The sequence below is a fragment of the Falco biarmicus genome, chromosome 15 (genome assembly GCF_023638135.1).
Source record: "Falco biarmicus isolate bFalBia1 chromosome 15, bFalBia1.pri, whole genome shotgun sequence".
NCBI classification, from domain to species: domain Eukaryota; kingdom Metazoa; phylum Chordata; class Aves; order Falconiformes; family Falconidae; genus Falco; species Falco biarmicus.
In genome coordinates, this window is record NC_079302.1 from 4,786,499 (window position 1) to 4,801,511 (window position 15,013).

The 15,013-nt window shown below is 42.6% G+C and overlaps 1 protein-coding gene across 2 annotated transcripts; it reads left to right on the forward strand.

The window, feature by feature from the left end:
* The first annotated feature begins 380 nt into the window (after positions 1–380).
* Positions 381–14,993, forward strand: MEAK7 (MTOR associated protein, eak-7 homolog). Of its 2 annotated transcripts, none has more exons than XM_056360891.1 (8): positions 381–511; positions 2,790–2,966; positions 5,652–5,882; positions 6,639–6,783; positions 7,416–7,856; positions 9,143–9,261; positions 10,458–10,637; positions 11,689–14,993. In XM_056360891.1, the coding sequence occupies exons 2-8, from the start codon at positions 2,799–2,801 to the stop codon at positions 11,815–11,817; spliced, it is 1,413 nt and encodes a 470-aa protein (XP_056216866.1). In that variant the 5' UTR covers positions 381–511; positions 2,790–2,798; the 3' UTR covers positions 11,818–14,993. The 2 variants fall into 2 exon arrangements, with proteins under 2 accessions (XP_056216866.1, XP_056216867.1); XM_056360892.1 differs by lacking the exon at positions 381–511 and adding an exon at positions 2,593–2,703.
* Positions 14,994–15,013: the final 20 nt, after the last annotated feature.

Consider the following 15,013-nt stretch of genomic DNA (forward strand, 5'->3'; position numbering starts at 1 on the left):
AGCAGAGACCCCCTCAAGGAGGAGAGTCCCCCTCCCCCCCGGGAGGATTGACCCCCCCAAGGAGGAGGGACCATCTCAGGGAGGTGGGCAACCCGCACAGCGAGGAGGGGCCCCATCTCAGGGAGGAAGCCCCCCGTCTGTCCTTGTCCAGGGAGGAGAGCCCCCCCCTCAGGGACGAGCCCCCCCCTCAGGAAGGATTTCCGAGTCCCCCCTCAGCAAGCATTGCCCCCCACAGGGAGGAGAGCCCCCGCGGCAGCGCTCGGCTCCGGCGCTCGCAGGCCTCACGGCTTGGCACAGCGGGCTCCTCCCGGCCCGCTCCCGCCTCAGCACCGCGGGGCCAAGGCCGCCGGTCCGTCCCCGCCGCCGCCATCCCCCGCCGCGGCTCAGCGCCCGCCCCCGCCGCGCTCCGCCCCCGCCGGGCGGCCTGCAGGCGCCGGCCCTGACTGCCGGGGACCGTGCAACAGCGCAGGGGCCGTTCCGGGGGGCGGATTGGGGCCGGGGGGCCCTGCCGGTAAGCAGAGGGGCAGGCCCGCCCTTGCCGCCCCGTCCCGGAGCGCGGTCGCTTGCCTCACGCCGCGCTCCGTCGCCGGGATGGAGGGAGGGGGGACCCGCCGGGAGTGCTGCCAGCCGGGTGGGGAGGGCTGGGCCGAGCACACCGGGAGATGAACTGCCGGAACGGCAAGGGCGAGCGCTGGGCCGGGCCCTGGCGCGGTCCCGCCGGTGCGGGCGGGCGGTGTGTCAGCGGCGGGGCCCGGCCCAGGGCGGGCTCTCCCGGAGGCGTCTGTTCTGTCTCGTGCCGGCGGGAGCCTCCCGGCCTGAGGGCCCGGGGACCCCCTTGCTCCAGCGGTTCGCTGCTGAAATTGCTCGTGTCTTCATGGTTTGGCCTCCAGCTTACAGAGGTGGCCAGTCGCCCCGCGGTGCTCACCCCCCGGTGGTAGCCACCTCACGGGCAGCCACGGCTGGCGGGCCTGCATGGCTCAGGCGGGCAGTGCAGCACAAGCCAGCCCCCAAGGTTGGAGCAAGCTAAACAAGAGTCCTGCTGAGGGGCTGCAGACGGGCTTGTCGCATAAAGAGGTTTCTGTGGAACTGGGAATCCTGAGCTACAAGTGAGGTGCCAGAAAGGATGTGGAATTTGTGGAAAGGGAACCACGAAAGGATGTTTTATTCCGCTTCTCGTATTTTTTATGTTGTCACCCCAAGAGTGTGTCTACCCCAGGTAGACGGGAAGGCTGTTTACAGTGGCGACTCATTGCAGGCATGGTGGAATTTGGCATTTCAGGCCCTCCTGTGGCACTGGAGGAGCCCCCCCAGGGCCAGGGCCCCCCTCAGGAAGGATTGCCCCCCCCCCAGGGAGGAGGCTCTTTTTTCAGGAAGGGCTCTCCTCCTTGAGGGGGTCTCTGCTCGCTGTGGGGGGCCGGCCCCAAACCCTGGCTCAAAACCATGAGGAGAACATCTGGAGCTGTAGCTGGGGCAGGCCGGCTGCACCCGGCGGCCCCTTGTCAGAGCTGCCGTGCCCGGCGCTCAGGCGGTTTTGCAGGGCCCAGAGGGGTCGGTGGTGAAGGTGTTGCTGGCCCTGGCCTGTGCTGGAAACAGCTCTCGGGAAGGAAGGAGATGTGTGTGTCTGTAGTACATGTGCCCACGCAGGTATGTGTCATTTTCAAGGTACACAGGTGGGCTCTGGTCAATTCCCGTGGGGACAGGGAGTGGAGAGAAAACACAGAAACTTCTCAATGAACAGGTTGACCTTCTAGCTCTTTGGGGAAGGAAAAAGATGTGTGGGCCTGTGTGTAATGTATAAATACACACATATATATGTAATTTTCAAGGTATAAAGGTCAGGGTCTGGTGAATTTCCACAACAATGGGGAAGGGAGAGAAAACACAAAGAAACTTCTCAATGACTAGGTTAAACTTCTATCTCCTGGCTGGCAAAATCATGGCACTTTGCAAGCTGAGAAGTAAATTTAGGTCCATGCTGTGCTGCTCCAGGGAGAAGGGCAGAGCATGTGGCCCAGACAACATGAAAAAATTAGTCTTTGTAATGCAGGTGAATCCTGGGCCAGCGAGAGAAGTCATAGTTGTGTCATTAAGTGTATAAAACAAACAAACCAACCGCAAACCACCCCACCCCCCGCCAACCTTAATTCTGTAGCTACCAGCTCTCAACCATTTCTTGACTTTGTAGGAAGCTGTGTTTGTGACGGGTCTGGAGTCATCTTCCTAAATGTTTTTGTTGCTGTGTTTCTTGGCAGCTTTTAAAATAATTTTTGTATTGCGTCCTTAGAAAAAACATTCTCATGTCACCTTCAGAGACTTTACAGTGATGGTGTTTTAGTGTCACATCTTATTGGCAGACTTAGCTTCAGTCCATTAATGCATTGGGAAGATGTAGCATAATCTGTCATAAATAATCCATAATCAGGCTATTCCCTTCATGTTACTGATGTATTCTGGCTGACAGACTTGTGGTCACTTTGTACAAGCTAATTTAATCATTGGATCATATTGGTTTTTCCATTTGATAGACTTGAATGAGGTTTGAATTGGTAGACGGTGGTTTTAGCAAAGAGCTGTTAGTCATTTTTTAAAGTACAGTTACTGTTCAGAATGTTGTTTAAGTTCATTGCTTCTCAGTGAATAGAGACTAAACAGTACTTTTAATATAGAAGGCTAGTAATTTGCTCTTCTTGTAAACTTGCACTGGTATGTTAGTCTGATACGTCTTTCATGGACATTGTGATATCTTTCTGTGTTTACTGGGTTTTTTTACTCCTTTTCCTTTGCTTCAGGTTGAAAAGATGGGAAATGCAGAAAGCAATACCTATCAGAATCATCTTTCCAGATTTCTTCCTGAGGAGCAGTCTGACATTGATGGAGTATTTGATACTTTATCAGGATGGAGTGGCTCAGCTGGAGCGAAAAATGGCAAAGCTACAAAGAAAACTGTGACTCTGGCAGCACTACAGGCAAGACAATTTATTATTCCTGATATATCTGGGATGCAGTCCATTGAACATAATTTCAGAAAGAAACTAAAGACGTGGCAATAGTTACTTTTTAAGGATTGCTCGTCTCAATTTAATATGTATATGTTTTGGGGCAGGGTAGATATGTAAATTTTTCTTACAGTTTAATAGGAGTAGTGACTTTCAGGTTTGTATTTATCTCTTAAATTGCACTGTTGGGTCAATTTGCAGCCTTCCTGATTCTGAAGTAAAGTTGGGACCTACAAAAAGATTCTTACAGAAAACTGAAAAATGGGAAGAATATTCTTCCCCCTGGAGATTATAGTTTGTGATTACTTACAGATTTTCTTGCAAAGCTGTGACAAAGTCAGTTTGTATTTGGTTATATCTTTCTCCCTCAGTTGCATCGCTGTCTCTAATCTTTCCAGTTGCATTAAAAGGAGCGAATTCAATTTTGACTGATTAAGCTGTGGCTCCCTGTTCTAGCTAATTAACATACATTACGCTTCCTGATTAACTTTGCATTTATTTTCTAATCAAGGAAGAAGAGGAAAATGATTAGTTTCAATATTTGATAACTTCAGTTAGGCAGGAACCAAGTGGCCAAATGAATGTAGTATTAAAAGTGCATTTTTATATATGTTACACAGGTTAATGGAATTAAATTAAAGCTCAGCAAAAGAAGCAGGTTATTTTAAGATATTTAGTAATATAGCTGCATACAGACCAGCTTTAGCCTTCCTCCAGCCTGGCTGCTTATGAGCTATCACCAGTTTGGAAACAGTGGTGCTGCTGCCCACCTTTTCAACCCTAATATGTCCAAGAACCTGATCCTTGGCATCTGTTACTTGACTGGCACCTGGAAGAAGTTCTCCTTTTGGCTTTGCCCCTAGATCTGTGTGATGTTTGATGGACGTTTGTCTTTTCGGGTCATTTCGTTTGCCAACTTAAAATTAAAATCTTTTGAAAGACTGCCTGTAGGTGCCTAATTCCTTATTGCAGGGACTATTGCAACTGGCGTGCCTGCCTTGTAGGTGTCTATGCTTGTGCCTGAGCTAGAGTGTTATGTGGCAGATTTTATCTAAGAACAGGCTGGTAAGGTTGACCCAAGCATTGCCTCATGTTCTCTGCTTGGGCTCTGCTTTACAAAAAGGAAGCCACATGGCTTCTGGAGCAGAGCAGGCTGCGCTGCACAGCTTGGAAAGCAGGTAGAGCAGGTATCTCTAGATACTTTCTTGAAGCCATTTAAGACAAGGGTTCTAAACTGTCAGAGATGTGAGTTTGTTCGATGTTTGGATTCCCTTTTTAGAGTCCTCCTTTTTTGCACCCCCTGTCTATTCATTGGAGTAGCTTAAGTGTAGCAAAACAGCGCAACTAAGCGGTGGGTGGGAAAGGGTAGGGAGTGGGAAAGTAATACTGCAGCGTGAAGTAAAAAGCCCTTGAGTATAGTGGTTTTAATGACGCTCCCTGCTGCTTGTCCCACGTCAGGTTTGTGTAGCACTTTTAGAAGGCTTCTGAAAGACAGCTGTAATCGCTGTGACCTCTCTCCCTCAATAGAAAGCACTCTAATGTGCAAGATGGTGGCTGCTAATTCTGCTTCTACTGAAATCAATGGGAGTGTTACCACTGGCAGGGACGCATTGGATCTCACCCTATATGCACAGCAACAGCCATTAACATCAAATGGGAACAGCCCTGGTGGCTTCAGTAGGACTGGTATTGAGCCAACGATGGATTGGTAATAGCAGCTCCACGGAATAGAGCTGGAGTGCTTTACGCAGGTGGAGCTCCATTGATTGCAGCATAGTCCCCGTTGGGCTACACCCCTGTGCATAACAGTCAAGTCATCTCTTCAGCATGTCATGCACAGAGCTACGCGCACTGAAGACACTGTGTAATCATGTCCTGGTGTATGGATGTATTTTAGATGATTTATTTATAAACCGTGTAATTATCTTGAACACTGTGAAAGTTTCTTGAATCCAGAGTCAGATCTTTCCCGCAGTGTTGTGATGTATGGTGATGTATAGCAGTTAGATTTCAATTTCAGAAGCCAGTCATGCAATTTAGATGAATAAGTTTTGATTTCAACTGTCTTAACATCAGGGATGTCTTATAAAAGTCAGGTGGTCTCAGTTTTGTTCTGTGCCTGAATTAGACATTGCTCTGCAGGAAGAAAATTCTCAAATTGTTCTATGTGTGCATGTAGGGTTAAACACCTTGCCTGTATTGTCTTGAGTCCAAAACTGAGATATGGAAAAAACTTTACAATCTGGTTCTTTTTTAAGTATCTGTGAGCTCCGCTATCAAAAGCAGAGTTAAACCATAATTTTAAATGTTGGACTGGCAGAGTTGTAAACCATTACAACAGAGTTATCTTACAGAAATCCTTTGCTAATACCCTATTAACACTTTAGTTTTGTATTCTTTAAAGTCCATGGCATTTGTAGAAAAACAGTATCAACTTAGATCACTAAAGAGTATTAGAAAGGAAATACTATACAAATAGAGATTTTTTTTTTTCCTCTTGGAAAACCAGCCTTTCAACAAAAGTTTGTTGCTGATAGTAGACACTTGGTATTGAAATCCTTCATTCATAGTAGTATGTGCCAGCACAGATTAGCTGGAATATATTAGTTATTCTGCATTTGTAAAATGTGTTTTTTCCTGCTTTTCTCATTGTAGGCGTATATGCGGGAGCCATTACCAGAGCAAATGACTGTTCGGTTATACAACGGAATGAAAAGTATTGACCTGACTGGGAAATCGTCTGGGCTGAGTGAACCGATTGCTAAGCAGCAGTTTGTAATTTTTATGTCAAACCTCTTAAAAGGGAATGCAGATGAGAAGATTACCATAATAATGAGAATGATTTCCAAGACAGAAGGGCCTGTGAAGGGCAAACAAATCCAAGAGGTAAACAGGCAGTGAAATGTGTGTTGGGGGCAGAGTAACAGAACAGAGACAAAGGTAATTCGAAGGTAATCTTTACAGCACAAGATTCAGAACAGGGATTCTTGACTTTTATATTTTTTTAATCTCTCTACCACCAGTTTGCTGATCTGGGACAAACAGTGTGGGCAAAGCGGTTTATATGGGGTGACCGTTTCAGCTGTGGGCTTTTCCGTGCTGGCTTGCCTACTTTGGGAACCAGGATCTGGATTTTGTGGAGCGGGCTGACTGTTTTGTCTTGATGGTTCACAGGCTCACTCTGAAGGGTGCAGAGACCGGCTATATCTAAGAGCCAGCAAGGGTTGTGGTGTGGCTGGTGCTTCTAGAAATGCTTTCTAGAGCTTTAGTTGCAGGATAGATGCGTGAATCAAATACATAGCTTGCAAGGTGGAAGACTGGGGTCTCACAAAACAGTAATTCACTAGCAGCTCCTACCACTGGAAAATTTGGACTTCCCCTCCCTCTTTCATGCCATATTTTGTTGTGATGCTTTGTGAAGTAACATATACAAAATGTTGAAAATCTTGAAAAAGGATACTTTTTAAGACCTATGACACTGAAATAGCATTTCTGTTATTTCTGACTCATCATGAGAAGAGGTGTTTGTGCCATTGGTATTACAGCATCAGTACTGTGTGACTTTATTTTCAGAAAGTCTTTTGAAACTCTTGGCAATTTTATTTAAGAAATGCCAAAATGGTGATGTTTTAACCTTTTAAGTTCACAGAGGATCTGATCGCATCTGTAGTCCATGTACTGAGCTACAGGAAAGAACTGAAAGGTTGGAGTTTGGAGAATACTAGGGAATCTGCAAGTGGCGTAAAGGCTCTGGCTTCTCAGCTGATATCAGAATTGAAGCTTGCAGGTAAGCAGGACGGATGTAGTATATCCCACAATGGCACAGAGCTCATGTGATCACTGGTCTCACACGAATTTTTCTCATCAGGTCACATCTTTGAATTTAAATGGTGAAACCAGTATTTCAAACCTAGTGTTTTGCAAATGACTTGGGAATTTTATTAATTTTACCTTACCATCTTTCTCCCCTAAATTCAGGAGAGCTTTGATTTGAAGTCCCAGTTTAAGTGGACATGCAAAACTATTTGTCATGGAACGTGTCTATTTTACAAATGCCTGACTTGCAGGTGATGGGCATTTAGATTTATGACTGTATGTGCTTTTACAAGGCATAGGTTTATCTTTGCACTGTGTTAACAACAGATTTTGCTGTCTTGCAAAGAACATCTCATAAGTTGTAACTAGGAGTCTGTGTTTCTTAATCATTACAGCCCAACCAGTGGATATCATGGGCAAATGTTTCTCAGTTCTGTGTGTGCATCTGCTTAATGTAGCTGACGCTTTACTGTCACCAGCCCCTCTCATATGTGGTTTCATGTCCATTAAAATAATGGAATATTTTGTTTACACTTAAAAAATCAACTGATTATTTTCCAGCCTCGGAGGCTTATTACTGTTCCTGTGTGTCTTATTATTTAGATGGGACAAAACCTGTGGGTCTTCAGCTGATGGAGACAAGTTTTGATCAAAGTGTCATTGAGGACTGGGTTTACCGAATTCCACAGATCTCCATTTTCCTCAGTGTTGTTATCAGGCAAGGCCTCCATGTTCTGCATTCTGTCCCAGACCAAACCAAAGACATAGTCAACCTGGTTCCAGGCTGCAGAGGCATCAAAGGAAGAGGACTTGTCAGTCTCTTTGACATTCCAGCCGTCATATACATCAACTCCCATCTACCTGCAGAGCTACAGCACAAGTGGCAGCTTATATTTTCTTCTAAGCTTCATGGAGAAAGCTTTTCACAGTTATGTGGGCATATAGTGAACAAAGGACCTTGCATAGTGATCTTAAAGGACTTAGATGGTTATATCTTTGGTGGGTTTGCGTCTCACTCCTGGGAGGTGAAGCCACAGTTCCAAGGTAAAACTCACTTTTCTTTTTCTAGTATCTCATGGCCCTGGTAAGCATTGCCTATTCTGTACAGGCACAAGAATTCTGTCTACCTAATAGATACGGTCATTTTACTTTCACAACATGCAGTATTTCATATACTTCCAAGTGTATTTTCCTGTGGCAACAATAACACAAAGTTCTGAAAAATATAAAATGCACGTGAAGTTGTTTTTGCTTTGTACCCAGCCAGGCATATTACTGATTAATGTTTATAGTTTGTTATTTGATAAGACTTTTAAATTTGCAGAGCTTATTGATCATGGAGTAGGTTTTCTTTCCAGTGAAATCTATCAACCCCTGTAGTTGCATAGACTGAAAATGAAATGAAAATGAAGGACATACAGTGAATTAGAGTTTCAAGAAGATGTCCGGCAGATGGCAATCTTCCATCTCAGAACAGCCGAGCCAAGCAGCAGGCAGGTTAAGCCTCCTGGTGCCAGTTGTGCACTGTCTGAGTTTCTTTTTTTTAAAATCCAGCAGCAAAAGGGTTGTTCGGACAAGCTAAAATTTTTGTTCCCTTGAAACCTCTGGGGAGAGGAAAGGGGTTTTTTTTGTAACTCTTTGGAAAGAGCTTTTGTGGTGGCTTTCCATAAAAAACCAACCACCTACGGACTCTGGATAATGTGTCCTACTAGGAATCCTTACTTTTGCCACATTAAAAACTCAATTCCTACACTTAACTAGTATTTGATAATTACCATTCAGTCAGCTAATATAATGTTGTGTTACATTCATTACACAACACTTCCCTTGTATTTTTTTCCTGGCAGACTAACACATGCAGCATACTAGACCATCATACCACAGGTCCCTCTGAACACCAGACTGGGCATAATGAAAATTGTACTCTAAATCATTGATCCTAACTCATCTATAGATCAGTCTAGTCAGAACTAATGGTGTCTGCACTCACATCAGTTTGTATGGGTCTAGCAGTTGGCCAGTTTTAGGTGATCCTGTGCAAGCCTGTGGTAGGTGTACCCTTACATAGTAATGTAATGTACTTCTCATGCCTCTGACTCTGCCCTTGGTCACAGCCTTGTAATCACGTTGATTTCTGTGACCCTGCACAGTGTTAACTGAGAATAAACAATAGGTCTAGATCTTGATGAGAGACAGGTATTGGCTTTCTGAGATTGCAGCTGCTCTCTGATTTATTCACATGTGCTTCTTCAGTATTTTTTTCCTATCCTGTTTGTAGGCAAGTTACTGCTTGGTTGGTTGTCTGACCTCAGATTCTTTTCTGTTTACAGGTGACAACAGATGCTTTCTGTTTTCTGTTTTCCCCTCTCTTGCTGTATACACATACACAGGGTACAATGACCACTACATGTATTTGAACCATGGCCAACAAACAATGCCGAATGGACTTGTAAGTATTAAGAAATGACAATTTGGAAATTGGATTCATGGCTGGTGTTTGGAAGTGTTTTGTGGGTTTTGCTTCTGTTACTGTGAGCAGATTTATTTCACTTACTTATTCTCTGAGGAAGTTTTCATCCCTTTGCTGCTATTTGTGCCACACTTTTAGTAGGAGGATTTTTAAAATTTTTTTTCTGTGAAAGCATCAGTGTAAAGTGTGAACTATGGATAACGATGGAGAACCACGTGCAGTACTGATAGAGTCTATACTTTACAGTTGATATGTATATTGAAGTACTGAATCAACTAAAATGGAATTTATTTCTGTCTGACCCAAGTTGGTGGGCTTTATGTGGGTTAGATTTATGGGGGTTCTGGGAATAAATCTTTTTGCTAAGTTTGGTTATCACAGAAGCCCTTCTAGCAGTCCTCCCTGTTGTCTGGAAGAATTGACTGCATGTATCCACATCACTGAAGCAGCACAAGCTAGCTGATCTGTGTAATTGAGGATCCTTCCGCTGGCTGCTCTCACTGCCACACTAACTGCTTTTTAAATTATGGAAGGCTGAGAAAATCAGACAGAATTAGAATCCAAGAGTTGCATGTAGGCTGCTGCAGTTGGGTGATTACAGTAGCAGAAGCTCCTTTTACTCAGGTTCACCAATGAGTTCTCCAGAGGCAAAGGAGTTTCAACAGAGTTACAACACACCACTTGTTTTGAAAAGTGCTTCACAGTTTTGTAGCATTATGTGCCCATAACTTTGGGAATTGCAGCACTTTGGAGTAAATTTGCTCTAAAGAAAGCAAACAACATCAAATTACATTATTTGTTTCTGTAGATACTTCTACATGGGAAAGAGGCAGCAAAACCGAGCACTTTCACCCTGTTTAAAATGGAACTGTTAGTCAATAAACAAAAACTAGTGAGCTAAATTTCTAGCACAGTATGCAGCTGAAGTGCTTGCAGGTGCTGGTATTCTGTAAAGCATACAGGGAGGGCAGCATTACTCAGGTAAATTCTTGTTTGTCTTCAGGAATACTGTGTTTGGGTACAGAAGCCCAGGTTCACTCAGAATGCCCTTTTTCACCTACCCGTAGGAGTGTGGCATAAATGCTGGAAACAGCAATTTGCACTCCAGGTTTCATAACTTGCCCAGCGTGTTTTGTGTGTGCAGCAGGTGTTTAGTGTGCTGCTTTGGTTCCCAGGGTATGGGTGGACAACACGGATACTTTGGACTCTGGATAGACAGTGACTATGGGAAGGGACACAGTAAAGCAAAACCTCGATGTACCACCTACAACAGTCCCCAGCTGTCAGCAAAAGAGGATTTTGCGCTGGATGCCATGGAAGTCTGGGCAGTGGGAGACCTCCCTGAAAGCGCAGGGGTAGGTGAACCTGTGAAATTGCGTCCTGATGGGAATGGAAGATGAAATGCAAAACTTAACAGTTGCAGGTTTTGGATTAAACACTCTCCATTGCAATGAAGAATGTTTTCTTGTAACTGGCCCTGTGGTGCTATGTATTTTGTAGCAAGCAAGTGGCAAAACAGCAGTGGAATTATTGAGGGTACCAACAAGAACGAACGTCAGGAGCCATGAGGTGATAAGAGTCAGAAGAGCAGTACTGTATTCTGAATTTCAGAAGGCCTTTCTGATATTGAGGAATGGTCTCCAGGAGGAAACTCCTTAGAGGGGTTTAATAAAACCCAGTGTTTGTAAAACAGCCAGAAAGCACTGGAAGCTCACAAGTAAAGCCCAATCTATAGTTCAGGAAAAGAACCCAAAAGATTTCTTTACCAGGGACTTTAAATTTGCTATTTATTGTTTTACAGTAAATTTATGTGAATACATTTATGCTAGTCTTACTGCATTTGGTTTATTTCTGGGAATGAGTAGGAGACCTCTTTCCAGTCTCCTCTGCGCCTGTAATTTTTTCTCCTATTGAACTGTTTGGTCTGCACAGTTTGCTGTTGGTTTTCTTTTTTTTTTTCTTATTTTTATTTCTTTTCATATTAAATTCATGTGCTCTGCCTATTCACTGGATACGTAGCTCTAAATAGAAACAGAACAAATGGTTTACAAAAAATGTTGAGTTGTACTTGAATCTCTTCTCTAAAAAAAGTTCACGTCTGCAGTTCAGACTGAGGTCAGGTTAACCAGGATGTTCTGGCTGGCTTGTCACCTGAATAAACTTGAGATAGTTCACTGTCATCTTAGGAAAACTTTACGGCTATTTTGTGTAACTGCAGCAATAAAAATCTTTTAATGTATCCCAGTGACTCTTAAATGCCTTACTTGGAAAGTATGCAGGCTTCCGTGTGACAAGCTCGCAAACCAGATTACCTGTGGAGTTTTAAGTATGTCTCTTTCTTGCAGCCTGATATTGATTCGTTCACAATGACATTATAAATTAACTATATTTAATTTTGTTTTGAAGGCCAAAGGTAAGAAGAGTATTCTGGATGTAGATCCTGAGACTCAGGCCTTATTAGAAATGGCTGGAAAAAGTCGTCACAGCGAAGGTCTACGAGAACCCATTGAAGAGGATGAGGATGACGATAATTAAGGATTCAAAGTAACATGAAAAACCTTTTTATTTTTTGCTCCTCAGTGTTAATGTTCCTTGGACAGGATATGTTTCCTTTACTTTTGTACCTTACCTTTACCTAATTATCTGGGATGAAGCTTAAGCCTCATACTTACGTAATATTTAGGTCCAATGCAATAGCCTGCCTGAAGGGTTTTGTTTGGGGAGGACAGAAAAAATTAACTAGGTACTTTATCATTAGACATCTCTAAGTTCTAGCTGAATATGAATTTGCCAGCATTCCTGATAGATCCTCTCTGCATACAAAATTAAAAACAACAGAAGTTACTGACAGTAAGGCTTGGAGAATTTATATATATTTATATAAAGAGTGCTCGAAACACTGATTAAGGCTCTTATACCTCAGCTGCGCATATTTATTTGCATGCAATGAAATTAGTCTATGAAGTCTGCAAATTGTAATGATGTCTTACATTGGTAAACATAGAGTAGTCCACGTGATTCCAAATGTAGGATGCTATTAATTTGCATTGCTCCAGTTAAAGCATTAAATGTCATGTTTTCTGTCAGATTTTTAGCAAGTAACTCTATACGGGCTGTAAGATGATCAGAACACTACGTATACAGCATCCAGTTTTATAATACTACACTACACTTTAGTGCATTTTACTTAAGATGTTTCTGCAGAAATTTGCCTATTGCTTTTTAAATTTAGTAGAGCAGAACCATTGGAATCATTTAGCCATATTTATCCTAAGAATGGGCAATACCTCCGGCAGAAATTCCTTAGGGAACTTGCCTTCTTTAGTAGCCTCACTTGAGACTGGAGTAAAAGATAGGGCTGTAAAAAGGATTAAGTAAGAAGCATCCACAGTTAATTGGGAATCGTATCTGCAGATACCTTGTAAAAAAAAAAAAAAAAAATAATCAGGGTTATGCCTGTAACACGTTTAAAGACAACTGCTGTACACTTTATTTCCACGTAATTAATCATTACTATATTATAGGGAAAAAAAATGCCCGCAATGTGAAATGTAGTCAGTTGGGGTTTTTGCTCTGTTTTGTTGGCTGTTTGTCAATCAGGACCAGTTTTGTCAGGTCTCTTATACTCAGGGCTTTTTCTACTTGAATCTGTTCACATTTATCAGTAATTATTAGTTTAACCTTGCTAATTCTACATGTCATTAACTTGCCAAAAGTTATCCTAATTTCTACCAGGGACTTGGATTTCTAACTCAGCAAATTGTGTTTGGTTATTAGTGTGTATGATTGTCAGCCTTTCTCTTCCTAAGGGAAAGGACTGTATCAAATCCCCTTTGTCTTAGCATAGGTTTGTCTTCTGTGCAGCTTAGAGAAAAAAATGTGTTGTAGGTCTGTAAAATTACTGTGATTCCTGATCATGTGACCTTCCTTCAACTTCTTTCCATTAATGTTTTCTTGTATGGTGCCTTTTTTTTCCCCCACCCGATTGTTTTTCATAGGAAGCCAGATTTGAATACTCTGAATAATCTGCACTTGTGCCTTAATGTAGATCCCATTTTTAAAAAAAAATATTAAACAATCTGAATTTAGCCTTGAAAGGAGAGCATGAAGCAATTGCTCCAGCCAGACATCCTAGCACCCAACTGTGCGTTTTGTGTGCTACCTGAGCTAGTAATTGGGGCATTTATGCTATCTGTTCCAGTACCGAGTATGCTGTGAAAAGCCTGAGCTAATGTCCTTTTATCTTGTATTTGCTTAAATAAACCAGATAGTCTGCCAAGTTTGTAACACACAGAAAAAAATGTAAGCATTAAAACAATTACACTGATACTTTTATATAATTTTCTTCTCTGTATATTTTAATAAGGATTTTAAATGGTACAAAGTAGGGAGTGCTATATAGACAGCAAGTCAGTACATGATGCTCTCTGTAAGCATGGTGATGCTGGCTTTTGTTTTAACATTGTCAAACTCCCACCGTAAGTCTCAGAGAAATTCTCCGCTTCAGTACTGACTAAACATACTAGATACTTGAAGTGGATGGCATACAGGATTGAGACATAGCTGAATTTCTGCAGTTACACATAAAATAAACAGCTAGACTTCCCTTTCCTTCCATTACAAGGCAGAGACTTTTCTTTGAGGACTGAAACCATTTTCAAGGATTTTATAAAAATAGCGAGCAGACCCCTTTGCAGACTGTATCTGGGGAGGGTGAATTGCACAAAGCTACTCTTCACCAGAAATATTTCAGTGGCCAGCTTTTATTTGATTTAAAGTAAGTATCAGTATAGCTAGTTCTTTCTAGACTGTGAATCTGAAATGTAATTCAGTTTAACCATAGTCTTGTGAAGATCAGCATAGCATTTTGAGCTCTGAAATTGCGTCTTTTGAGAGGTTTGTCTTGGAGACTCTTCATCTTCATTTTGAAGTGAAGATGTTAAGCTGGGGCAAGAAGAAAACTGACACCATGACGCTTTTAGCAAGTGTATCAGTGAAGCATTATTTACTAGGACACTACTGATCCAACCACCAGATGGGATTATTCAGCATTGTTCTTTAAATGTAAAAGATCGGCTTGGAAGAGACTCAACTTTCTTTTTTTTCCTGAACCTAATGATTAAGCAATCTGTGCTTAGTGTTCATGCATCTAAAAATGCCCAGAAAGCATTTGTCAGCAGTGGGCTTAGCTATGATCTAAACATCTCTCAATCGCTTTTATGCAGCTGTTGATCCAACTGCAAAGCTTAACTTCCCTGCTATGTGCATGAGTCATCTTTATTCTCATGCGCTTGTGAAAGTGTGTCCCTTCCCCATTAAATCCACTCACCACCGTGCATCAGATCACGCCAGCCTTCCACTTTGCTCCTGTTAGTCACATAGGTACAGAAAAATCACTGCAGTGTTTGGCAGAAGCTGACAGCCGAGGGTGGGCGCTTAGAGCCCTCTACTCTTTGTTTGACATCTCCCCACAGCTTCCTTGAGTGTCCTGCTGAATCCAGGCTAGATATCTGGGAACCTAGAAACACTATGCGTTGACTATAAGAAGTGCTAGTGAAGGCAGGTCTTTTCCATTCTTCTGTTTAATATAAAAGGACGGGTCTAAATCAAGAATCTCATTCAGATACTTGTTACTAACATTTTTAAATGTAGATTTTATTAATAAAAATCATTTTGATTTAAATAAATAAAATTTTAGTTTATGCACAACAGATTTTTCTGTACAGGTGTG